The 25,652-nt window shown below is 42.6% G+C and overlaps 2 protein-coding genes across 4 annotated transcripts; one reads left to right on the forward strand and one right to left on the reverse strand.

The window, feature by feature from the left end:
• Positions 1 to 323: 323 nt before the first annotated feature.
• On the forward strand, positions 324 to 18,845 carry spict (magnesium transporter spict). Of its 3 annotated transcripts, XM_089570519.1 has the most exons (9): positions 324 to 674; positions 3,233 to 3,443; positions 3,957 to 4,013; positions 4,140 to 4,230; positions 6,627 to 6,787; positions 7,291 to 7,556; positions 7,921 to 8,047; positions 12,054 to 12,272; positions 18,703 to 18,845. In XM_089570519.1, the coding sequence occupies exons 2-9, from the start codon at positions 3,260 to 3,262 to the stop codon at positions 18,705 to 18,707; spliced, it is 1,110 nt and encodes a 369-aa protein (XP_089426645.1). In that variant the 5' UTR covers positions 324 to 674; positions 3,233 to 3,259; the 3' UTR covers positions 18,708 to 18,845. The 3 variants fall into 3 exon arrangements, with proteins under 3 accessions (XP_089426645.1, XP_089426646.1, XP_089426644.1); XM_089570520.1 differs by lacking the exon at positions 12,054 to 12,272; XM_089570518.1 differs by lacking the exon at positions 18,703 to 18,845 and having other exon boundaries at positions 326 to 674; positions 12,054 to 14,106.
• A 274-nt stretch (positions 18,846 to 19,119) lies between these two features.
• Positions 19,120 to 25,570, reverse strand: LOC149358451 (putative ATP-dependent RNA helicase DDX49). The gene is made up of 7 exons (XM_089570510.1): positions 25,412 to 25,570; positions 24,850 to 25,088; positions 24,528 to 24,722; positions 23,080 to 23,351; positions 22,161 to 22,315; positions 19,812 to 20,012; positions 19,120 to 19,499 (listed from the first exon to the last, which is right to left on the reverse strand). Exons 1-7 carry the CDS (start codon positions 25,542 to 25,544, stop codon positions 19,243 to 19,245), a joined length of 1,452 nt encoding a protein of 483 aa, XP_089426636.1. The 5' UTR covers positions 25,545 to 25,570; the 3' UTR covers positions 19,120 to 19,242.
• Between the last annotated feature and the right edge of the window lie 82 nt (positions 25,571 to 25,652).

Genomic DNA, 25,652 nt, shown 5'->3' on the forward strand with positions numbered 1-25,652 from the left:
GCAACCAAAGAAACCGAAACTGCAATAACAAAAAAAATTCAATTCAATAGTTGAAAAAAAAAATGGCACATAATTATTTTTGTGTATTAATATTTTTTGAATAGTTACAAACAAAAACATTTAACTAATATTTAGTGTGTCTGCGTCTTTGAAACAAGAAAAAAAAAAACGACTATTTCACTCTGAAACACTATCTGCTTTATCTGGCAATGTAAGTTCAGACGTTACAAAAAAAAAAAAAAAACGATAGAGAATAGTTTTGTAGATTTTTGTAGGTTTGGTTCGCGCGTTGCTCTTGATGCAAAGTGATGCAATCTATTTAAGCGCGCAAAACTATGTAATTTGGCCACGCTGGTTAGCTGGCCTCAATGACGATGCGTTGCCGCGAACGCGAGAACTGCCAACAACAGAAACTGAAGAGGCCGATCAACCGGAGCTGGCTGTTCGTGCGCGAGATCTTGTGCCAGCTAGAGAAGACCAACTTGTATGAGGTAGCAGATTCATCTGCCTCGGCCGCCTAACACAACCCGGTTTGAAGACCGGGTTGTCAAAATTCCTTAAGTAGGAGAGGCTGTTCGTCCTTGACGTGCCAAATGTGGATTGCATATCAGGAGCGCGTTGCTTCGCCAAGTAGTAACCGATTATCTGTCCGCGGTTTCATGAAATGCTGAACGGTGAGTGACCCCTTGATAATACCTGTTAGGTGTGCATTTCTATGGTGTTGTGACATATTTGGGCTAGCAGTCTTGAACTGTCGCAGAACGAAGTCCAACACATCTGAATTTGCGCAGTGCGCAAGTTGGGGGGTTGTTCGGATGCTACGCTGATGGTCGGTATCTGTCTGTGACAGCAGTTATCTGAAAAATCAGAATCCACCTACTATGCGACGGAATGGCACCCAGGTCAATCTACCTACGTAGCAACCTGAAGAGAGAAAAAAAAAGGAAAGAACCAAATGGTGGCACATGAACAGCTGTAAATCTTGCGTCTGAACAGCTGGCGTGCCTCTGTGAACTGTTCAGTGTACGCATACTGAAAAACGTTTTCGAGCGTAGTGTTATAGTTGGAAAAATGAGGTCCTTTCACTTGACTGGCGTCAAACTTTTGGTGTGCCGTTGCAGTTGATATCTGACCATTCGAATTTCCCGTTTTGCACTGTGGAACATCTCGTGATTAAGACCAAACTTTGTTATCAGTTTGTAAGTTTTTCATACGTTTAGTCATCCAGCATGCTAAGCGTACGTTCAATGGTGCCATTTATAAAGTGACAATGTTTCCTTGAAATGAAAATTACACTGTTATATTTGCAGTTTGCATTAAACTGCACGCATTTTACGCACTTTCGTAGAGTACTGTCCACGGCTTTGATATCGTAAACAAAGCTACTGCAATACCAGTGGTCTGTTAAATGTCACTTTCTGTCTGTTGTATACAGTTTAACTCTGTGATGACATCATACAGTGTCATCTGCCTTGCCTATCTTACAAATTTTAATCGGCCCAAAGAAGCTGCTAACTGTTCATTTTCCAGTAAACTGTGGGAGCATAAACAAGGCAGTCTTGGATTTACAATTAGGCTAATGTTAAATTCACATGATTGAGTTGCTTTTTTCTTCCTTTAATTTTTAATCCTTTGCACGTGCTTCTCTTGATTGCATGCAGCTATACGCATATACAACTCAAGAACAAAGCGGTACATGACCGTCAAAGGAGGCCTTCCAGCTGTGTGTTGACCCATTATTATGACCTGCCAGTAGCTGGTGAAAGGTAGTTGGTCACGATGTCATTGAAGTAGGGCGACAACTTGAGTTGGATGGCCTCCTTTCTCTGGCATATGCCATGCCATTCTTGACTTGTATGCGGCTATAGGCAGTTTCAAGTGTCAGCATTCTCTATTTGCTACATGTTCGTTTGATTACTCTTCATTCGATGTCAGTGCATGTTAAAGAACCCCAGTTGGTCGAAATTTCCAGAGCCCTTCACGACGGCATCCCTTATAGCCTGAGTCGCTTTGGGATGTTAAACCCCCATAAACCAAACCAAACCTCATTTGACAAATACTTAAGCTTGCTGACCTGGACAGACAAAGTGTGTCTTGGCCTCTAGAAGACCAAACATTGTGCACTTTGTTGCATGATTGAAACCCCTTTTGCCTCCAGAAAGTTGTTCACAGTTCAGCATTTGCAACGATGGTTTGCAAGGGAGGCTACATAGAAAGAAAAGTGATAGTGGGTTCTATGGGACAATAGCATACTGGTGCCTCCTTAACCCTCCTTTAAGTGTGTTCACCCACAGGCGGGCCTGATCACATGACAGGAGGCGGTACATTCTTGAGGGAACCCATTTCTCTGTCCACCTGATCCCTTGTGTCTCAGTCTCACTTGCATAATGTTCTCATCAGCATAGCACGTAACTACACAGCATAGCACGTAACCTCTGTAGTTTTCACTTGCAGTACACAAAGGCAATGCTGGTTGCCTGAGACAAAAATCTCCATACACCTATCGTCATAAATGGTTCCAAACTCACCTTGCTACAGATATCACAGTGGAAAAAGCACACTACTTTGAGAGCACTAGAATACTGTATGCAGCTGTAAGGGGGGCTCATCGAAAAGAGCCAGGAAAAAGTGTGTAGTGAAGATCTCTTATCACTCATCCCAGCTTTTGTGTGCAAACAGTTTTATGCTTTGAAAGCAGTGCAGTTTTCCACTATAAATCAACATCAACAAAACTGCATTCTTGCATTGTTAGAATTGTACGGCAAAACAGCGCTGACGGACGGGACGGAAGAAGACGAGACAGACACATGCGGTGGAAGAAGACGAGACAGACACATGCGCTGTGTCTGCGCATGTGTCTGTCTCGTCTTCTTCCGTCCCTTCCGTCAGTGCTGTTTTGCCGTACCATTCAACATGAACCAACCAGCCCGACTCAGCCCTATCCTTGAATTGCATTGTTAGACACATCACCCTGTGTAACTGTGTCGTTTGTAAATGTGGACCATGGATTGGTCTGGAACAGAAAAGGAAGAAAAACAGAGCTGTGCAGTGAATTTTATCTCACTTAACTTGAGAATATGGTCATTATACACAGTTTTACTGATCACTAATGCAGGATGTGAAATGTGCAAGATTTTTGTTTCCTTGATATTTTGCAAGGTTTCTAGCTTTATCACAAGTGGATGTTCACCATGGTGTTAATTGTTCAACTTGCATGCACCTGCGGCTGCAGATGGGCAGTGCCCTCAAGATTTAACCAATGGAAGAGGACCCGGCAATGTCGACCACAACCAATGATTTTGACCTGAATGATGCGCTCGCCAAGAGCCACTTCTACACTGGTCTCATACTGGCGATAAGCTCTAGCATCTTTATTGGTACCAGCTTCATTGTGAAGAAGAAAGGGCTCCTGCGCATCAACAGCAAGGGTCAGACCAGGGCAGGTAGGAAGTTTCTTTAATTAAAGGAACACTGAGGACAACTCAGTTTAGTTTTCTTTCTTACCAAAATTCAACTGTTTGGCCTTTTGTGGTTCTGTCAACATTTGTTCGGCATCTAAAGGCATATTTGTTGTTGACAAATTTGGAGTTGAAAGTAAAATGTTTTTTCCATCCAGTCCATTCAAACTCGTGACATAAGGGCTCTGTGATCTCCGACTGTAGGTAGATGGCAGTGTGGTCAAGCCTCAGAGATCCGCGTAATATATATTGAGATCATTGCAGTTTGCTTTCAAAACTGGCCTGTGGCAGTGATGTCTGTACTTCATTTTTTGCTCTGTCCTAGCTTATAAAAGCTCAGTTTTTAGTGAAATTAAATTTTCTTTCATTACAGTACGGTAATCATTGAGTATGGGACAACTTCATTTGGCCCTTCGTATCCCCATAAAGGGCTTCTGGTGTGTTGTCTATCATATCTGAGAAATATGCCGTTCCAGTTTCTCATAAATCTTCTCCTAGGTGCCGGAGGCTATGGCTACCTCAAGGAATGGGTCTGGTGGGCTGGCCTTATTCTCAGTAAGTACTGCAAAACTGTATCTTAAGTACTGTTTTCATTCATTTCTTCCTTCCTTCTCTCTGCTTAGTGAAGGAAGCTGTGAGAATTGAGTGTGTTTTTCCTTCTTTTTTTTCTGCTTCTTTCAGTGGCCGTCGGAGAAGCTGCAAACTTTGCAGCGTATGCCTTTGCACCTGCATCACTTGTTACACCCTTGGGCGCCCTCAGTGTCTTAGTGAGGTGAGGCCATGGCTCATAGTATAAAGGGCATTTCAGTACCCTCTTTTACACTCCTATACTAGAGTACGCCGCCGTGGTAGCTCAGTGGTTATGGTGCTCGGCTGCTGACCCGAAAGACGCGGGTTCGATCCCGGCCGCGGTGGCTGAATTTCTTTGGAGGAGAAATTCTAGAGGCCCGTGTACTGTGTGATGTCAGTGCACGTTAAAGAACCCCAGGTGGTCGAAATTTCCGAAGCCCTCCACTACGGCGTCTCTCATAGTCTTAGTCGCTTTGGGACGTTAAACCCCATAAACCAAACCAAACTCCTTTACTAGTGCTTATCCTTGGCTAGAAAATGCTTACTGGGTGCAGGAGTGAAAATTTGTGCATTTGTTCGGAAACCTTATTAACTGTGCTGCAGCTTCCAGGAACCTTTATTTTAGCTCCTACTGCAAGGGGTATCCACGTGACGTCACTAGCTTTGCTTGAATGGCGTATTATGAAGATGTTGCCCTTTTCACCACTGTATGAATATGAAATTTTTCTTGGCACTAATCTGTAGGCATTAAAAAATATAAGTTTAGTGAACCCACAGCCAACTTTCCTGTGAAATTTAAACTTTTTCCTCACAGTGAAGTCAATGGTTATGATGAAAAAAAAAAAAAGGTTCTATGTGGTTGTACTAAACCAGTACGCTGCACAATAAAAACTGAATTTGTTTGATAGCTGAACTGTATGGAAACATAGCTGTAAGAGCTCTAATAGGGGAAAATATGATATTAAAATGGTTTACACAAATACAGGCCCAACTGTGCAACATAAGTAACCATGTGTATCAGTTGAGTTTCTTTGTGTTGCATTGCCACCTGCCACATCAACCATATCATTGTCATGAAACATTTTGTTCTTATTTGTGCACTAGTTACAATATAGCCTGGTAGCTTTTCTCATGCTGCTGCTTATATTATGCAAAGTCAGCGTAACATGATTCATAGAGCAGCTAGCTGGAAAACTTCATAACAGACAAAGGCGCGAAAGTAGCAGCACCGACTGACAAACACAAATGACAAAGATGTATTGGTTCTCTTCTAGAGTTGACTGACAAGGAAACTGCCTTTCTTTGGCAGTTTAAATAATTGGTGTCACCATGTTCTTGATGCTTTTGTTTGTAGTGTCCTGTGCTGTTTTCTACATTTTTCTTCTTTAGGTGTGATTGATCTTCCATAGTGTTTATACTTGCTTGTTTCAGCAGTTACGTTATAGTTAGAGGATGGACTGTTCGGTTTAAACCGAAAAAAAAAAAGGATATAAGTACATCAAATTCAGTGTTCAAAATTAGGTTTGAACTGGTAAAGATCAGTATTCTTGACATGCTAGGCATAGGTAGCCGGCTGTTGAGTACAAGTTATGCTCAGTCAGAGTTGAATTTTAACTAAGTAGCGAAGCTAGGGTTGTAATGTGATGGTGTTTTTGTGGGTTAAACAGCGCAGTAGTGTGATTTCAGGTATTTCCCCACTAGCTTGCACGCCACTGCAGACCGGGAAGCATCACCTCCTCACCGCTTGCTAGTTTATCACTGTTTGTTCACTATCATCACCCACTTAGAGCACTAATCGGTTACATAGGTTTATCGACTGCATCTAGGACACTGACACAAAACTGTGCATGGGTGTCACGAAAAAGTATTATGTTCTGGCTGCTGCGGTGGCTGAGAGGCAGTTTCATTGCTGCCATCAACACGCACACCACGTGATGACCCACCCTCTCATTCAGCCTAGTGCGACAGCCCAACGATAACAAGGCAACTTAGTTCTTGGAAGTACACTTTCATTTCTTTTTTCCACTTTCCCGTTATCCATTCCTCCGCTCTCGCCATGGCAGGTGGCATTTCACTTTGCTACTACCTCCCAACATGCCACCTGTAAAACGTCGCACACGCCACCTGTGAGGTGGCATGTTACGCTGACAATGCCGACGGTGCGGAACCCAGGGACAGGCGCATAAGAGCTGCGCTCTAAAACACAAAGATAGACTCTACACAGAATTGCCTCATGGAAAGAAGTCAGTAATTCAGTTGTTGAAAATAATATCTGCCGAAAAAAAAATGGAACTTGCATTCTGAAATAAACCAAAAAAAGGGTCGGCTGAATTTTCAAATAATAGAGACCAAGAAAGTCCAACTGCTGATTATAGTTTGAACAAGGAGTGTTGTATCCGATCTTATGCATTCATTTACTGCACTCCTCTTTTTGCACTCGTGTCCGTCATGAAAGGACAGCATTTGACAGTAAAATGGGTCGTGGTTTCTAGCTGTGCTGTGATTGTTGTTGTTTTTATTACCTGTCAAAATACATACGACTGTTGTGCAAGTGTGTCAAAGGGCTGTTGCACTGTGACACTGTTTTTTGTGTTGCAGCGCTATCCTGTCGTCCAAGTTCCTGAACGAACGACTGAACCTCATTGGAAAGGTAGCCTGCTTACTGTGTGTGCTTGGCTCCACTGTTATCGTTCTGCACAGCCCCAAGGAAGGCAATGTTGAAAGCATGGAAATGCTTGGCACCATGATCGTCGAACCTGGTGAGTCTTCACTGCTTTACTGGAGGAAGAGTTGGCATTATGGATTACTGTCACGGGACTGGTGAGCATGTTTCAATGCGGAAATGCATACTTGGGCTTTCACGTGAAATTTTTTGCCCAGCACATTTTGTGGCATCACATTTTGTGGTAGCACTTTTCAGTCCTCACTGCAAAGAGCTCACATAGATAATAGCAGAGACTGCCAATCTCTTTTAAAGCATACACAGTATATATATGGCCACATATAGTGGACACTGCACACATGGCTGTAGAAGCAGAATCTAAGATATGTTGTCTATGTTATCTACGTGAAAAGTGGGAGTTATAGATGTATAAGAAGAATATAGCCTCAATAGGATACTGGGGCTTCTATGAGTGGATAGTGGGGATGCATTTCTGCACCAGTGTCTCGTGTTGTTAGCAAATAGTTTATCTGAAAATTTCTTTTCATTTTTTTTTCTGCTGCACTACGCCCCCTCCCCTCCTCCCTCCTTCCTCTACAGCGTTCATAGTATACGTGATCTTTGTGGTGACGGCGGCCAGCATCCTGATGGTGATCTATGCCCCCAAGTACGGCACCTCCAACGTGGTGATCTATGTGGCCATCTGCTCGGTCATCGGCTCTCTCTCGGTCATGGGCTGCAAGGGCCTGGGTCTGGCATTGCGCGAGACATTTGCTGGCCGCAACGAGTTCACCTCCTGGGTGACCTGGGTGTGTCTCATCGGTGTCATCATCTGCATCTCTGTCCAGATGAACTACCTCAATAAGGTGAGCTTGACAGTGGCAGTGCTGCTATATGGTGTTGTCTCATATATGGGTCACTCACGGAAGGCGCGGTTCTATGGAAGGGCAGTTCTGTTTCCCCACTGAATTTCACGATCTTTGATCATTGAAGAAAATTGGGCTTTCTATAGTTTATGTATAGAAAACTTCACACTGAGGTCTGGCGGCAGCCCCTTCCTCAGTGAACAGGTCATTTATCAAATGTGACCTTTGAACACTGCTTTGCTAAAGAATTGACTTAATCTTTAACACTTATGGACTTGGTAGGAAATCATCTGACAGCATTTATAGTTTTCCATATTGTTTCCTGCTCGAAGCACAACTTACGGGATGGCACTGCTTCTTTCAGGCACTGGATGTCTTCAACACATCTGTAGTCACGCCAATCTACTACGTGTTCTTCACCACCTTTGTGCTGATTGCATCGGCCATCCTGTTCAAAGAATGGGGAAACTTGAGTGGGGAAGACGTGCTAGGTAAGCTTTGTTGTCAAGTGGTTAGCTTCATTCCTTATGTTGTGCATAGTTTTTAACCATTGAAAGCTGTTCAGTAGTGCAGCACATTTATAGGATTCGAGCTATTTGTGAGTTAGTGATTCCAGTGTTATGATTGCTTAGTTAATTATATTAGATACGTGATTGAGTGCCCAGCATTAAACAACCTCTTTACCTTTATGTAGTGAAATGTCATGAAATAAAACCTGCTTAATTCATTTTATTATTTATTTTAAATGATGCCGCAGTTTTGTCAACATCAGATGCATTAAAACAGTGTCCCTTAATTTGGACTTTGCATAATTAAAACATAGTTTGGTCTCCTTGGAGCTCAAATTACTGAGAAATGACTACACTTTTTCATGATCTGTCGGCAGGTGCACTGAAACTATTCTCTTTAAAGATAAGGCTTTGGTTCAGTCGCTTTGAGACGTTAAACCCCATAAACCAAACCAAACCAGTTCATATGTCCACTTGAACCTCTGTTGCCCCTTGTTACATTTGCTTTCCCTTATACTCCATTCTGTTATTCTAAGCGACCATCACTTATCTGCTCTCTGCATTATATGTTCTCCGCTAGTTCTCTGACGTTTCACATGAATAATCATTTTCTGCGCATATTGGCCCAGGTAGCAAATCACACAAATATTCAATTTGAATTTGGTTCGGTTGTTTCAGTATTAATTTCATATTTGATTCAGTTTTTAACTGCACTGTGTGTATTCAAATCGATCTGAAAGCTTTTTTTTTTCATGGCCTATTTGTATTCAATTCAGTTTCGGAAAAGTATTAGTTGCACATCGCTAATTGAAGGGACTATGAAACAATATTCTAGAGGCCCGTGTACTGTGCGATGTCAGTGCACGTTAAAGAGCCCCAGGTGGTCGAAATTTCCGGAGCCCTTCACTATGCCGTCCCTCATAGCCTGAGTTGCTTTGGGACGTTAAACCCCAATAAACCAAACCAAACCAATATATACTGAGTTTAAGGAAAGTGGTTGAATGACAGGTATTCCATTACTCATCACCCCGTCAGAGGAATTTTTTGGCTGTAGTAGGATACAACTAAAAAAAGAACAGCAGTTGGTAACAGTGGGCCACTGTCTACAGCATCCTGTACTACTCCTCTGACACACAGTGAACAAAATCACCTTTTTAATGTTTGACTGTATAAAAAAAAACCAGAGGAATCAGAATTCTTGAGCTTATAGTTTAGGTCTCCTGATTAGTGGTTTACTTTTCGTGACGGAAGGAATTCTGTTCGACTCTCTTGAATATGGGCGGAGCTTTGCTGCAGACTGGAGTCGTATCTGATCATAGATTCATTAACACAGAAGATGTCGGCGAATCAGAATGATGCTCCTCCTCCTCTCCCCTCAGATCATACACTCGGGGGCACCTGATAGAAAATAGAGGACAGATTAGGGCTGCGCCCAACGCGTGAATATGTCATGCTTTGACGCTCAGTTTGCCTACTTCCAGCCAGTGTCCGATGCTGGCAGTCCGATGTGCTCCAGGTAGCTCATTAATGCACATCTTCAGGAAGAAAGTGCTTGAGCTTGATGCCTCGGTAGTCGCAACACTGCAAAGCGTGTTGATCTCAGGCGAACACAAAAGATACAGCAGATAGCTCCACAGCCATCAACAGAAAGATGCGGCAGCGACAATTCAGAAACATGTGCGCGAGAGACCCTGCACACGCGAGGGTTTCACATAGCTATATGCGGGCTGACGACTTTTGTCGGCTGCCAGAAATGTGCTCGCGACGCCATGGCTGTCATGACTACAGCGAATGGCAGTGTCTGGTGGTTTGCCACTCACCATGACATCACCAGTACCTGTAACGTATACATTCTCAGAAAATAGTTCCAAAAACAATCATTATGCGGTGATCGATTAGCCCATTAAGTTTAAAAGTCACGGTTTTTAAAAATGAACAACAAATTGCTGGCTCCGTTCCAAGGTCTCTTACTTGGTGTGAATGCTCAAAATCTTCTACGCACTGAATACATTTATCGGCAATCTTCGAAATCATCTCATGGTTCCTTTGACATGTCCCCAGTGTTGTGGGTCACCACTGGGCCATGTCATTTATTCATGCTCTGCAGCCACGTATGCTCGGTCACACGATGGAGCTACGGGCGAGATTTTATTGTGAGGCCTGAGAAAGGGGGCCTCACAGTAAATAAATTCTGTCCTACAGCTTCATCGTGTGACCCGGTATTCACGACCGCACAGGATAAATAAATGACAAGACCCACCGGCGATCCACGACGCAATGGACATGTTAAAGGGACTGACCAGTGACCAAAATGTACCACTGGATTATGGCAGAAATAAAAACATCCTGCCCCATATTGTAAGAACTGAGCACTGCTGTATCGAAGAAACATCGAATTTTAATTTCCAATGGAAAATTGCATTAAAAGTTCTCATGCGGTGACACCCACCATTATGACTGTATCCCTCCACGTGACCACATCTCATTAAAGTACTGCTGATTTGTTTTAAGTGCACAGTGTATTTTTTTCTCTCAGGGGTGTTTGTCATGTTTTTTTATAGTTTACACACTGTCTAGTGTGCCCTTTGATGACAAGCAACGTTCCTTTTGCATTGTTGACCATGTGCTTTTAGCTTTTGGTGCTAAATGATGCCACAATGTTTTGCATTTCTTAAATGGACCGGCAACCACAGTCCACTAAAATTTTTGTCCACGAGGAGTCCATTACTGTGCCGGTCCACAGTCCACTAAAACTTTTGTCCACGAGGAGTACATTACTGTGCTGTAACTGCTTTGGATATGGAAACTAAAATGGATGCGACTGTATTCTAAAAATGACTGATTACTGTTTGACGGGCAAGATTTATGTTAGTTTTTGGTAGAGCACTTTCACCGATATGCTTTCTATCGCCTTAGTGCTCGCTGATCATGGTTTCCAGCCTTGGGATGCATAAAGAAGGGTGGATGCGCTGACCATAAAATTCTTGGTAAAAATCTGCAACAGCATTCGCAATGCAGCTGTTGTGGAATCCATCACCTTAGACAACAAGCTTTCTGTTGTGGCGAAAAAAATTGGGTGCTTAAAATTCAATGTTCGGTCCCTTTAACTCTTGTTTGGTTCCAAACCCAGTCTGCTGTCTTTCTGTTTCTTAATGTTACATCTGTCATTTTCCTTTTCATTGATTCTTACTGTCCTCAGTTTGATTGATGCCGTTAATTATTTTCCTTCTGATTCCATTTGTTCATTATTTTGTATTTGTGTCAAAGATAGGGGTTCCATTCCTACATGTACTCTCTCAGTGGCCCAGATAGGACATGCTTAAAGGTGCACTGAAGAGGAATCTAAACTCGTCTTTTTGCCGCGGGAACTCGATCTACACGTTCTGAGCATTCTTAGAAATGTCGATTTATTGCCCTGTGTGGCTGATTGTCCTAATTAAATCGAATTAACGTCCGGCTCCCGCCTTTTTTTAAAATTCTCCCTCGTACGGTGGGCGGAGTCGACCAACGCGTGGAGTGCCTTGCAGCCAGCTCCGTGGAGGCTTTGCTTTCTCTTTATTTTGTTTTTTAGGTTTCCGTAAATAAATAGTTTCATTCGCAGATAATATAGCTGCAAAATAAGCCCGCAGAAATAAAAATACGCGCGGACTATTTGCTTCTACGGACGACTACGTATTACTCCGCCGATGGCAGAGCGGCAAGCCGCCGCGGGACTGGCTGCAAGGCACTCCACGCGTTGGTCGACTCCGCCAAATGTATGAGGGAGAATTAAAAAAAAAAAAAGGCGGGAGCCAGACGTTAATTCGATTTAATTAGGAAAATCAGCCACACAGGGCAATAAATCGAAGTTTCTAAGATTGCTCGGAACGTGCAGATTGAGTTCCCGCGGCAAAAAGACGAGTTCAGATTCCTCTTCAGTGCACCTTTAAGTGTCCAAGCATGCAGTGGCACAGAGGTTGAGTGGAAGCTCCTTTTGCTCGTCCCGCAGGTAGCCTCACGGGCTTCATGACAGTGGTGTGCGCGATATTCTTGCTGAACGCCTTCAAGGACTGGGACGTGTCACTGTCCAGCCTTCAGGGGCTGCTGCAGAGCACACGCGAACAGCAGCAGCGCGGTGCCTCGGGTGACGGCACCTTGCCGGACCTGACCACAGCCCTGCTGGACTCGCCGCCCTCTTCATCACAGCGATCTGGGGCTCTCGTCTCGAGTGGGTACCAGCGCATCGCCTCCAAAGATGATCCGCTCGCCGTCACTAGCATACACTGACACTTGTTTCCGTTAGGCATGAAGGATGATGGGCATCTTCCTCAGCTTGCGTTTTGTGTAACAAAGGAGCCAAGGTGAAGTTCTCTTCACTTCACTTTAAAAAAAGCAGCAGTTTTTTTTCGGTGAGAGCACAGTGCCGAACTAGGTGATCTCATCTTTCATAAGATGGTGATAAGACTGCTGTTGGTGTACATAAACTTCTGTGCTACAAGTTTGAGATAGAAGCCGTAGGGTTCCTATTGCAGTGAAATAGATGAGAGTCGCCTTGTCAGCTCTGCTTATAGTTGAGAGGACCTGGTTGCATGCCTTTTGAAGTTGCTAAATTTGTCATCTCTTTCTCCACAAGCCAGCCCAAGTTGTCCGTATGAAGACCCAGCACTCCATTGTAAGGAAGCTCTTTTCTTTGTTTTTCTTTGATCTATATTACTAGCCTAGCTGCTTTAGTCACATCAGCAATGGCTTGGTTGTTTGATACATTATAGTCTTTAGCTTAAAAACAGACAGTGTGGCTTCATGCTGTAACCTGGTTTATCCTTTGTTGCATAAAACATGTGGATGGCTAAAGTCTTGTTTATATGAAAGCCAGTCTCGCAATTTATTTCTTTTTTATTTGACTAATTTTTATATCCTAGTAGTTAGGAAATGCATTTGGAGTAGGCCTGTGCGTAATAGTGGTTTTTTGTCCGAAGCTAACAGTACTTCGAATAATTTCAAAGAGAATTTTTGGGTATTTCTGGCACACAAAAAAGGTTGAACAGCATAATAGGCATTTTCAAATTCATGCATTTTCTAACAAACAAGGTATTTATATGAAAAAGAGAATGTGTTGAGGCTTTGTCACACTCTTTGAAGTGGTGTCAACTCTGCAAAAATGGCCTTTGAAAATTGGGGAGCCAGCCTGCATGTGGAGTCTATGTCTGTACGGGGTGTGGGACCTCCAACTGCTTGCTTTAATTGCGGTTGCGTTGTTGCGAAGCTGTTGCTTTTACGCGGTGACTCCATGAACATGTACTAGGTGTATGCACCGTGTGCCCAGTGCCACCTGACATCAGGCATCGGAAAAGGGGCACTCATCTCCATGTGCCTCGTGCCAGCTCCCCTGATGCCCACACTGTCTCGCTTTGTTGAACCGAAATTACACAAAGCAAGCGTTCCAGTAACATTATTTGCTTGAGACAAATACTTCAAGACTTCCAATACCAAATGTTCAGATCGGAAACTGAATATTTGCACAGGCCTAATTTCTAGTTTTCCTGATTGAATGAAATTCTTGGTTTAACATTATAATTAAACGTTCCTGCAACTTTGTGGAACTGGGTGCATATGCAGCAGAATGAGCATATGCAGCAGCTTTAGCAGTGTACTTTGTTAGTCATACGTAATGCTTGTTATGTTCTGTTATAATGGATATATGTTCAGGGTTTTCCTTGGAGGTCCCGATTCATTCTGTGTGTTTAGAAAAGCAAGCATAACATAAAGTCTTTCATTTATAGTGGCCTTTGTTAGTATATGTTGAATAACATGCTGCCAACTTTTATCTCCTGTGATTTTTTATCTCTGTGCGGTCAGTGAAGATTTGGTGCTTACTTAAAAAATTGGGTAGCTTAGTAATGTTGCTAGCACTGGCTGTCTAGTGCTCATGTATTGTGATTGTTGCACATATGTTTTATTAGTTTATTTCACTTTTGTCAGTGTAGTAGCATGCATATTCCTCGCTCACTGGCTGTAAGACACATGAGTGAACAAAGATATTAAAAAGTATACTTGTATCGTTATTTCTACTTATAGTGGTTCATAATTTTGTGTTACATTTGTATTTACTGTTTGTCTCCTTGCGCTGTTTGCCCACCTGTGCCACATCCCGTTAACCTTTCGGCGCCTTGATCATGTTTATCATTGGCCTTGCAGGTCAGTGCTGAGTGGTTGTTGTTTCCGGAGTGTTTCTCGCATTTTAACCTTTGTGAAACTGATTTGGTTAGTGCTCTTTTTATGTGTAATGTGACAGACAAATAATGTCATGCTTGTGAATAATGTAAAGATGCAAGTAACCCAGAAGCAGAGCTTTTGTTTTCATAAAATCTATAAACACTTTCCATGCTGAACTCAGTACTAGAGCTAAAGGCAGCACAGAAAATATTAAGATAAAATGAATGCAGAGGAGGAAGCCCAGCTTTGTTATCAAGGTTGTTCTGGTCATCTCAGTATGTAGCTCAAAATATCAAATATCAAAAACACACATTTGAAAGCTCGTTGATTGACTTTCTGGCATTGCATATTTGTAAAATGGAGTTGCTGCATGTGGTATCATTGCCAAAATCAATTTAACTTCTTTTACGTCATCAAATACATCAACTGTGCCTGTATTTAATGTGTAAGAAGTGCGAGAAATAGGTACCATTTTATAAATATGAAATGCAGGAAAGCCAACTCTTGAATGCATGTTTTTGGTGGTCAATATTTTGAACCATGCTGCCGATTAAAAGAATTTAAAAACGACTCACCTTGTATGTTGATGGCCATCAATTTCGCAATACAACTTTGCCCACTAAAATAAAAAATAAAAAGTGTATTAGTTAATTTAAGTTGGTTAGTCATCTAGTTATTGATCCATATGATTTGCATAATGTCTGACTGGCTGTACAATCCTGCTCAACAGCACTGACGTACCTGTTTTTAAAATAAAAATTTATAAAGGTTAAAAAAAAATCACCATGTACAAGAGCCTGCTGTTTGATTGTTGCAGCAAGCTGCTTCTAGCATTTATTCAAGTTAGTTCTTCATGTTCTGCTGCCTGTGTTTCATTTTCTCTTTTTTTATTGTTTTGAAAAAGGAAGTAAGCAAGAAATGCACTCAGAGTATAGCTTTATAGCTTTGGTAGTGCTTGCTCTAGTGCGTTTCACGAGTGACTAAGAGAATGTGTACACAGCACTCACAGGCAATGTTCTCACACTTACCTATTCTGCTGTTTGGCTTTTGTTGCTGCTTTTTGTTAACTCCACTTTTTTTTCTCTCTCTTCTTCCTTCTCTCTCTTACAGCTCTAAAGAGTCTAAGAATCGAGGTAGTACAAGCTGACTTTCTTGAGAAACTCTACATTTGTTTTGGTTTGTGTTTTGCCAACATGTTTACAAAGCTAGATTTACTTCACCCCCAAAGTGCAGGAGGTGCGCTCTCCTGCAGTCCAATGTGTGCCAATATTACAGTGTGCCTTGTTTGGGCAAAACTAGTGTGCATTAGTTTTGTGTAATATGTGTAGTGTACAAATTCAGAATTAACCACACTGTACACTGACAATCGGTTGTGGCAGGCAGCCTGCGCGTCAACACTACTGGAAGTAGCATTACTGTTTTACTGCTGTAAATATCACATTTTGTACGGAGCGAACAAGTTGCCACTAAAGTAGAAGTAGCGGCAACTCAGAGAAGTTGACAAGGAAACACTTTGCACAGTGTTTTCTTCGTAGAGTGGGACAGTTTCAACATCCAAGGAGTGTATTGTGAGCCAAAAGAAACTTGCTGAAAACAACTCTCGTGTTTCCTTACGCAGCAGAGATCAGTGCATACAGCTGCCATTGCAAGCAACACTTTCCTTTGGCCGCCGCGGTGGCTCAGTGGTTATGGCGCTCGGCTGCTGACCCGAAAGACGCGGGTTCGATCCCGGCCGCGGTGGCTAGAATTTCTTTGGAGGAGAAATTCTAGAGGCCCGTGTACTGTGCGATGTCAGTGCACGCTAAAGAACCCCAGGTGGTCGAAATTTCCGGAGCCCTCCACTACGGCGTCTCTCATAGCCTTAGTCGCTTTGGGACGTTAAACCCCATAAACCAAACCAAACCAGTTTCCTTTGGGCATCATGTGCTCTCCTTGACTGTCATAAAAATGTAATGTGATCAGCCTTGAATGCCCATATATACATAAACTACCCAACTGTTCTAAAATTTCACGCCACTCGTGAAGAATCTAAATAAAGCCACCTCTTTTCTGGATTGGTGTTGTCCGTTAATGTGTCAATCTTCTCGCAATAGGCGCCTAGAAATATAATATATTCGGTAATTCCTTGTCCGACCTTTGTTTAACAGAGCGAGTCATCTCATCTCGTAATAACTAGGCATCATGTGTAACAAGCACAAAAGAAAATAATGTAATAAAAGCAAATACATACACAAGAAATCTCAGGAGAGTTAAAAATCCCAAATTTTTGTACAGGGTTCAGGAAGCACTCTTGTTCACTCCCGTTTACAGACAACAGGCAAACATTTGACAAACTTCACATTTTGCAAGGACGCATACGTCCATAATCTGGGGCCATGTGCTTTAAATGACTGTAACACTAGATTTTTGAGCGCAACTTGTTCCAGGTTTTTTTTGATAAAGTGCCTATGCTATTTACATAGCCATGGTGCGGATGCAAATTTGGTAAAAGTTCCCAGATTAGTTTCGCTCTTACGCTCGGCAGTCAGTTTCAGTCCAACATTTACACTGCCATGGCCCGTGAGGCTGCTTCCCGCAGGCAGCGAAGTGCTGCCTAGGAATATGTGATTTTTTTTTTTCACAGTGAACAGTAACTTGCTTCAAACAATTTTGAAGCCAATACTTTAAATCCTTCTTTGTACTTAAAGAAAAGCTGATGAGCACACTCAGGCGTTTTCAAAACTACTAGTAATTCCTCGACACAAGACCACTCTATACAAAAAGATGGAAGGCAACAGCCACAGAAACCAAGGAGCATACGGGAACTTTTTTTTTTTATTTGTGGCATTGATCAATGGTTACTGTTAGTGATTATTTTATTGGCTAAAGATATTCGATTAGAAAGCATGAAAAAAAACAACCACATGCCACCGGTGGGGTACAGCGACCTCCGAATTACGCATCCGGTGCTCTACCAACTGAGCTGCGGCGACAGCTGTCTAATCTTCTGCTTTTGAGGGTATTTGTGTTTATGTGTAACCTAACGTTGAGAGTGTTCACCAGCACCACCCTCGTCCATAGCGGCTGACGTAGTATGTCCCGTAACCCATCAGCGGCATGTGGTTGTTTTTTCTGCTTTCTAATCAGTTACCTTTATGTGATAAAATAATCACTAACAGTAACCATTGATCAACACCACAAATTAAACAAAAAACAAAGTTCCCCTATGCTCCTTTGTTTCTGTGGCTGTTGGCCTCCTTCATATGCATAATGAGCCCCTCGTTTCCCTTCCCTGGCTATACAAAAAGAGGTGTTTGGCTCCAGAGTCCAAGGTCAAGAGTTTGAATACTGGCCACAATGGCTGCATCTAATTGGAGGGGCGAAATGCATGAGCGCCCGTGTACTGAGTGATGCCATGTTACAAATCCCAGGGGGTTGAAATTATGTGGAGCTCTCTACTATGGTGTTCTCCCTTAGCCTATGTGCAGCTTTGGGATGTTGAAGCCCACATACCTCACCAATCAATGGGACACTAAGGACAACTGCATACAATTATTGTTCTTAGTAAAAATATATTCTCTGGATATTCCTGGCTATGTTGATGTTTGTCCAGCTGCAAAAGACACATTTTATTGGCAAAAAAAATTGGATTTAAAATCTCGCCAGTTGATCCTAACTCGTGATGTCCTTGCTGAAAAGGATGGCTTGCCACCATTTTGAAGTGAATGGCATTGTATGTACATAGGTTCTGGTACCAACACCCAAAAATACTTGTCAACGCATGCATTTTCCTTGCGAAATCAGCCAGTGATGACGACGCATGTATTTTGTTTTTCAGTTTCTAGCTTATAAAAGCTCCATTTTCATTTAGAGTGGCCTCTTTAGGATTAGAACACGGTACTCATCAGTGCAGATCAGTGCAGGTAAACTCCTAGTATTTGTTTTCAGTGTCTCCTTAAGGTTTAAAATGCAATTTCAGAATTTGAAAACACAGCTCCTCAACTGCAGTTTATTAAATATACTTGCTCATGACAAATAACTTAGAATTTCGGATACCAAATATTTAAATGGAACTTAATATACTATTAGCTCGGATATTTGAAAGTTGTGATATTCACGCAAGCCTGCAGCCACTCATTTTCATGACTGTTAGCTGTACATACATAATATTAGTCCGCACCACATTTTCCTGCTTATTTAACTTGGTTGACCACTTGTTTTTAGATCAAATGATCAGTTTTTGATAGCTGACACCGACATGTGGTGGAAGGCATCAAGACAGGGTAATGGGCACCTTAGCCCGAAAATTTTTGTTGAAACTAATTCGTATAATGCAGACGGAGATCAGCAAGTCTTATATAGTGCACGTAAATTTTAGTTTCTAAACACAGTTAGTTTAGAACTTGTATGTATTTGGCTGTTTATAAAGATCTCATCACAAATGCTTGTTGTTGCCTTGTTTCCAGGTTGAAGGCAAGCAGTGTGGAGATGCTAGGCGAGAAAGCACTGCACAAGAACAGGTGGTGTTGAACTCATCCCTTTGAGCCCTCAAACACAAGATTGTACATATTAAAACTTTCAATTCATGGAAAAAAAAAAGTGCAACGTCTTTTGTCTCCAAATTTCATTCTTGACATTTTCATTCAAATTTGTTCTAACTAGACAGAGTTTGAATTAATGAGAAAAGTAGTAGGCCTTATTTAGATTTACTTGTCAGTATAAATCGCTGCTTCAAGATAAATGCTGTGCTGGCGGACTTTTCCTATTTCTTAACATGCTAACATCAAAAACTTCACATTCTTAGTGTCCACTAAGGACAAGAAACATTCATAGCGGGATCCAGTCTTGAAGGAAATTTACAATTGGGTACAGTCCTTAGAACAGCATCTTCATGTGTTTTTATGATACAGCTTGTTCAGCAAGCAGAACAACCACCCACTGAAGATCTTTTTCTATCGGATTCTTGTATATTTACAGTAAATGTACATAACTGCAAACTGTTGTGTTCACGTTTGTACAGATTCTCCTTCGGGAGCTCTTTTCACTTTTGCTGCCTTTTTTCCCTTCTGCTTTCTATGGAGAAGACGCTGCTGCTGCTTCTTGCGTTTCTTGGCTTCCACCTCATCAGGGTCGAGACCTTGCAGGAGCAGCTTCTTGCGCCAGTTAATCAGCTTGCGCTCCTCGAAATCTTGCTCGTCCAGGCGAATTTCCGCTTCTCGCAGTGCCACCGAAACTTGCGTCAAGATCTTCAGAACTTCCGGCTCTGTTTCAATAAAGACAAAGACAGTCAAAAAGTGCTACGCACCACAACTTCCCATAATGTTACACACAAACCATAACCACACACAAATAGGGGCCATTTAGTCTGAGCAAACAAGAATGATGGACTGGATAGGATATGCAGATGATGGGCTCATTGGTATCTGCACGCAAAAAAAAAAAAAAAAGACAGGAGTGTATGTAACTACCACTTATCTATAACGTTTACCCAATTTTCTCCTCTAATCAACGTGCCATAAAGAAAAAAACTGCCTAGTGTTTACGCTCTGCTGCATCTTGGGAGCCCGGCTCTCACCCTTGGTGGGCTGAAGCACAAGCTTAGTCTTGATTAGCTCCTCAATCGCAGCCACCAGGTGAATGTCGTGCTGAGTGACGAGGGTGATGGCCTTCCCCCCGCGGCCAGCCCGTGCTGTACGGCCCACACGATGCACATAGTCCTTGGGGGCTGAAGGCACGTTGTGGTTGAGGACCAGCTCCACAGACGGAATGTCCAAGCCTGCAATGAATTAAGGTGTGGAGTGCTTGAAGGCACACAGGTCTTGAGAAATGGGTTTAATGAAATTGCAGCAAACCTTTTTCTGTCCAATGAGCCACAGCATAGAAGCCATAGCAAAGGCACTTTTAAGAGCGGTAGTTGCACAAAATTGACACTGTGTGGGTTAGAATGCCAACGCTTCTATGGCCGAGCTGGAGAAGAATGTAGCTGCCAGGAGTCTGGCAGTGATACTATGTATACATGTACCACATAAGATAGCAGATCCACGGGAGAAGTGCTTGCCGGTCCACCTGCTGTCTTTTGTCATCTCTATTGCACTACATGCATCCCCAAATAGCATAATGAACCAACTAGTCTAGCAGAAAGTTTAACTTAATGCAGAGAGCTAGATGCCATGCAGACAGTTAGATGTAGACTTATACAAAATACTGACAGTATCGCTCTGAAGCTTGCACTTTTCCTATGTTTGTTCAAAAGAAGCTAACACTAAGCCGAAGCTTGACAAGCAGTAAACAAGGCAGGCTTCCATGTTTTTCTATATTCTGCATTTCATATTTTATATAAGAGTCTTGTTAGAAAACAGTTGCAAGCATGACTGAGGCCTGAAAGAAATTCTGCATTACTGGACATTTTGTTCAGAAGTTTTTGTAGCAGCACAGGTGTTAACATAGCAGGTAACACATAAAATCAGCTGAAAATCAAAAGCATGATTGCATTAAATGTCTTCATGCCTGGTGTTTGTCTTCTATCCTGGTGCGAGGCATGAAAGGTCATATGCACTGCTATGTTTGCAGCATTTTGATTGCTGCACACTAGACTGCACAATGATGTATGTAAATAACGGCCTGGTTTTAAGCCATGGCAAGTCAGACTTGAAAACAGAGCTTTTTGAAAAGTGTTAAGTCAGCTTCACAGCAATGCTTCTTGCCCAAGTAATGGCAGGACAGCCTATTTCTTAAACAGCAAATGCAGGCACAGCTCATGTGTTTTACAATGTAGGAGATGTTGACATGGTTCCTGAGACAACACTATGCGTGGCTGCTAGGCACTGGCAGGTGTGCTCTGCTGCTTTGTCTTATTTTACTACTGACCAGCAGCACTTATTGCTGATCAATGTGCAACACTGGAACGGCAAACTACGTGCTCTTGAAAAGTGTCTATTGTTGACTGTGCCTCACATTTGTGCTGCAGCTGAGTCCCTTCAAATGCACCCTGTCCTCACTGCACAGCAATGTCAAATGCACGTTACAACATTTAACCCTTTGAGGGTCGAATTATTTTGAAGAAAACTTTCCCAGGTGGTCAAATTACTTTATTGCGGATCTTGAATCTACAAAATGTATATAATCGAGAATAAATAGTAAAAAAAAAATTAGGAACAGTACTTTGGTGACAGCATCACTCACAACTGGAAAATGTTCAATAGAATAGAATAGCAACGGTGATAAGCAAGCTAAGAGCAGCACCAATAAAGATAGAAATCAACTTTCGCCGCCTCTGCAAAACAGTGCCCACAAAGAGAAAACACGTTTCGCGCGACTCCGTTGCGATCCTGCGGCGGAATCGAAACCGCGTAGGCGCGATGCCACAGAGGGCGAGAATACCTCGCGAGCAACGGTGATCAGCAAGCTAAGAGCAGCGCCAATAAAGATAGAAATCAACTTCGGCAGCCCCTGCAAGATAGTGCTGAGAAAAAGAAAACTCAAATTTCGCGCGACTCCGTTGCGATCACGCGGCGAAACCAAAACTACAAAAGGGGTGTTGCCGCAGTCTGTGCCGCCGCGCTAAAGCTAGACATAAGTTCTGCTTATCTCCGTAAGAAGGCAGCACAAAATTCAAACACTTCTTGTAAGTCCTAAGAGGTGGCAGCACCCTCCAGTGAGCACGCATTGTTCTTTTGGCGCAAAATTTCAAATGGAAGATCGAAACCGTACCCGTACGGCAAAGACCTTGCGGGACAGAAAACCGCCGCCGTACATATACGGCAAAAACCTTCAAAGGGTTAAGTTTTGTCACAAGCAGAGGACAAGGTAGGCTTTCACACCAGGAGATGTATAATTTTATACCAAATTATTTTATACCAATATATCATGCATCAAACATGGGTCAGTGCATGTGCAGAAGGAAAATCAACAGTAAACTACCTACCCCTGCTGGCGACGTCAGTGGCTACTAGGACACGGGTTGTGTTCGATTTAAATGTGCTGAGTGAAGCAAGCCGCACCCTCTGTGGCATCTGAGAATGCAGTGGGGCGTTTGGAAAGCCAAGCGATTTGAGGGCTATAGACAGCACCTGGCATCCCCTAAAATGCAGAAAAGAGAAAGAAAAAGATGCGCAAGTTCACTGTCAATGCTAACTCATGCTCTCTTGCCTGTGCGTGGCTATAAATCTGCCCATGCCAGTAACAGTCAATACCAAAAGGACGCAACAAAGTGTAAAGATAATGCATAGCCAGTAGGTTAGCAAGCAAGGCATGTGCTCAAAAAATAAACTTGCAGGTTGCTTTCATGCGTCTTATGCTTCCTGGAGAATTTCGTGGGTTCCTAATTATGCATCTGTAGACTTTAGAATTTTACACCTCAAAAAGTTAGGGGTCCTTAGTCATGGGTTCAGGCTTGAAGAGCGGAGGTGGTTTCCCTTTTGATTGAGGGGCTATAACTAGGCGGCCAACAAATTTTCCTTTTAGGAAACTATTAACAGACTTCTGCATAAATAAGTCTCCTAGTATACTGTTTTTTATACTTCCTATGCTTTGCTTCAAGTCACCAATTAATGCATTTTCACAATGCCGGCATACTGGTTTTCTGATAAACTAGCTCATAGAGCTGTGGACCCAGTGAAGCAGCAATTATGAATTTGCATCCCCCAACATTTGGAAAAGTTTTGTTCACTAGTGAAGTTTCCTTTTATGAAACAATTGGTTTCCTCTGTGCCAAAATGGTTACAATTAGGTATACAGAAAATTTTCCTTTCAGCAAACTCCCTTCATCTTGACATTTAACAGAACTGTCTCACTTATTAGGCACTGTGGGTGGAGGAATTTTTAGCACAGAGAAAGCCACATACTTGCAGGTGCCAGTGAAGATAATCACCGATCCTTTAGGCATGGAGTCGAGAAACTTCTGCAGAATGTGCACTAGGTATGCTTCCCGCACAGAGACTGGCGTCAGGACATAGCGTTGATCCAGTTCTTCGACCGTTACCACATCTGACGGAGCAGTGTAGAAGAAAGGATCAGTCATGGCAATGTTGCGCAGCTCCTCCAAGGTGGCCGTGATAGTAGCACTGAACAGCAATGTCTGCCTCTTCTTCGGTAATGCAGCAAATATTGTTTTCAGCTGTGGAAAGAGAAAAGAAAACAAGGTAGCAAAAATCAAGTCATGTAAGAACAGTGCTTGTGGCCAGTTAGTTAAAAGTACAACCTTTTGTTGGAATGTCCTGCAGCCACCGTTTTGCACAAGATTTTAGTTTAGTGTGAGGGGTTTAACATCCTTAAAAGATGCCACTGTCGAGGGCTCCGGTTTAATTTCAACCCCCTGTGGGTCATTAAAATGGATTGACATCGCATAGCACATGGGCATTCATTCACTTAAAATGCGACCGAGATTCGATCTCATGACCCTGGGCTTAGCCTAATGTAAAAGCCAATTAGTCACAACAGTCAGTCAGGCCTTAAAGGGCAACTCTGGCATTTTTTGCACTCCTAGGGATTCTACTGAAACTTTCAGGGTAAGGTCACAGAAGTTTCCTGGCCATTTGTGCCAAATTTCGCAGCCAGGCTGTCTTGACGCAGTGCAAATTAATTTTAAACTTTCAATTTTGTGGCTTCAATCGGGGCAGCTTCTATAGGCAACTGTACATGTGTGACGTCGCAGGTTGGCATGCTCGTTGATATTCACTCTGCACTTGCTGAAGAATAAAACTTCATGCTTGATTTTGGTCAGTTCAGGCAAATAATGACCCATGCTGTCGTTTATCATCGCCAGTTAAGCTAATTAACGCGCACAAGATAAGTTTTAGGACAGTATCCGTAACATCATAGGTTTGTATGTCGTGACGTCCTAGTTTGAATGAAACCCAGTTTTGGTTTCGGTTTCCTGAATTTCGCTGTTTTGAAATAGTTCTACTCAGTGTTTTAAAAAACGGTTTTTTGCACCGGAGAGAGGAAACTCTAAAGAATGCGATGCGATTATCAACCCAAAATGTTCAATAAAGCCCCCGAGTTGCTTTTAAGCATGGTGCAAATGCGACAAATAAGCAGTTGCAGTTTATGCTTTGACGTTTTACTTTTGCCTATGCATTAAAGATTTATAAAAGCTTCACAACAAGAAGCCATCTCTGGAAAGCAATCTTTAAAAACAGCAATGCTAGGCTCCGTTTCGATTCTTGGTTAATGCAAAGCCAGAAGGAATCCTTATGAGAAATGGAAGATTCAGAATTATATACATTCTTGACTTCCATGTCATTACGATTAAACGCAGGCAGGCATTAAGAAGGTAGACCAATATGCTCACCTGTTCATTGAAATGACCTTCAAGCAGTCTGTCTGCTTCATCCAACACCAGAAAACGAATCCTCTTGAGCGTAAACGTGTTGCAGCTTTCCAAGTGATCAGCCAACCGACCAGGCGTTGCCACGACAACATGAGGGCTCTCAGCCAGGATCTGTCCTTGTGTCACCATGTCCATACCTCCAACAATGACACAGTCCTTGATAGCAAAGACAAGCGTGTAAGCGTAATTTAATTTTGAGGCTAGTCATGTTCTTTAAAAGGCAAAGCAGCACAGCCAGAAAGTCTCAGGAGAAGCGGAGAAGCAGGATTCCTTGAGCTCTTACCTTCAGCCCTGCTGCTTTACCGACAACTTTGAACTGTTCAGAAATTTGGAAGGCCAATTCGCGGGTTGGTGTCAAGATGAGTGCAAAGATACCATATGGATCTTCGAACAGCTTCTGAAGAATAGGCAGAGCAAAAGCAAGCGTTTTTCCACTGCCCGTTTTGGCACACCCTATGCAGTCTTTCCCATTTAGAATTTCGGGAATGCAGTTCTCCTGTATGGGTGAAGGATTTCTGATCCCTGAAATGAGGTACAGAAAGAATGCGATATTAACATGGAAACTCTTATTTTGATTTGAATTTGTTCTTGCACAGTGCGGAGAGTCAGCGCGAAATGACGAGAATACAAAACAGCAGACAGGACAAGAACCGAAAGGACAGCGCCTGCCAAGAGAGATCAGTGCCTTTTAACCTGTGCACAGTGAAACTGCTCAGCGTAACAATCACAAGTTAAAAAAAAGAAACTACAGTCGCGTTAGGAATGCGTTCCGAGCGCCGGTCTCTGTTCGACATGACACTTTCGCATGATGAAATGCGGTGGTTCTTTAAGTTCAATAAACATACCTAATGTATCAAGCTGGTCAATCATCCACTTGTTTAACTTCAGATCTTTGAAGCTTACAGTTCTCCGTGGTTTGACACCGCAAATTGTAGTATCAGTCCCGCTAGCCGTGCCGTCCTCACTGGGGGCCGCCATGTTGAAAAGAAGTGGCGTTTGGATGTGGACAAATGATCTCAATTTCAATGGTAGAAGGTAGAAGTGTATTCGAATTGCTAGAGTGCTCGAAACAGTAAGACAACTGCT

This window comes from Amblyomma mixtum, chromosome 2, assembly GCF_055824585.1.
Source record: "Amblyomma mixtum isolate Tamu chromosome 2, ASM5582458v1, whole genome shotgun sequence".
Taxonomy (NCBI): Eukaryota; Metazoa; Arthropoda; class Arachnida; order Ixodida; family Ixodidae; genus Amblyomma; species Amblyomma mixtum.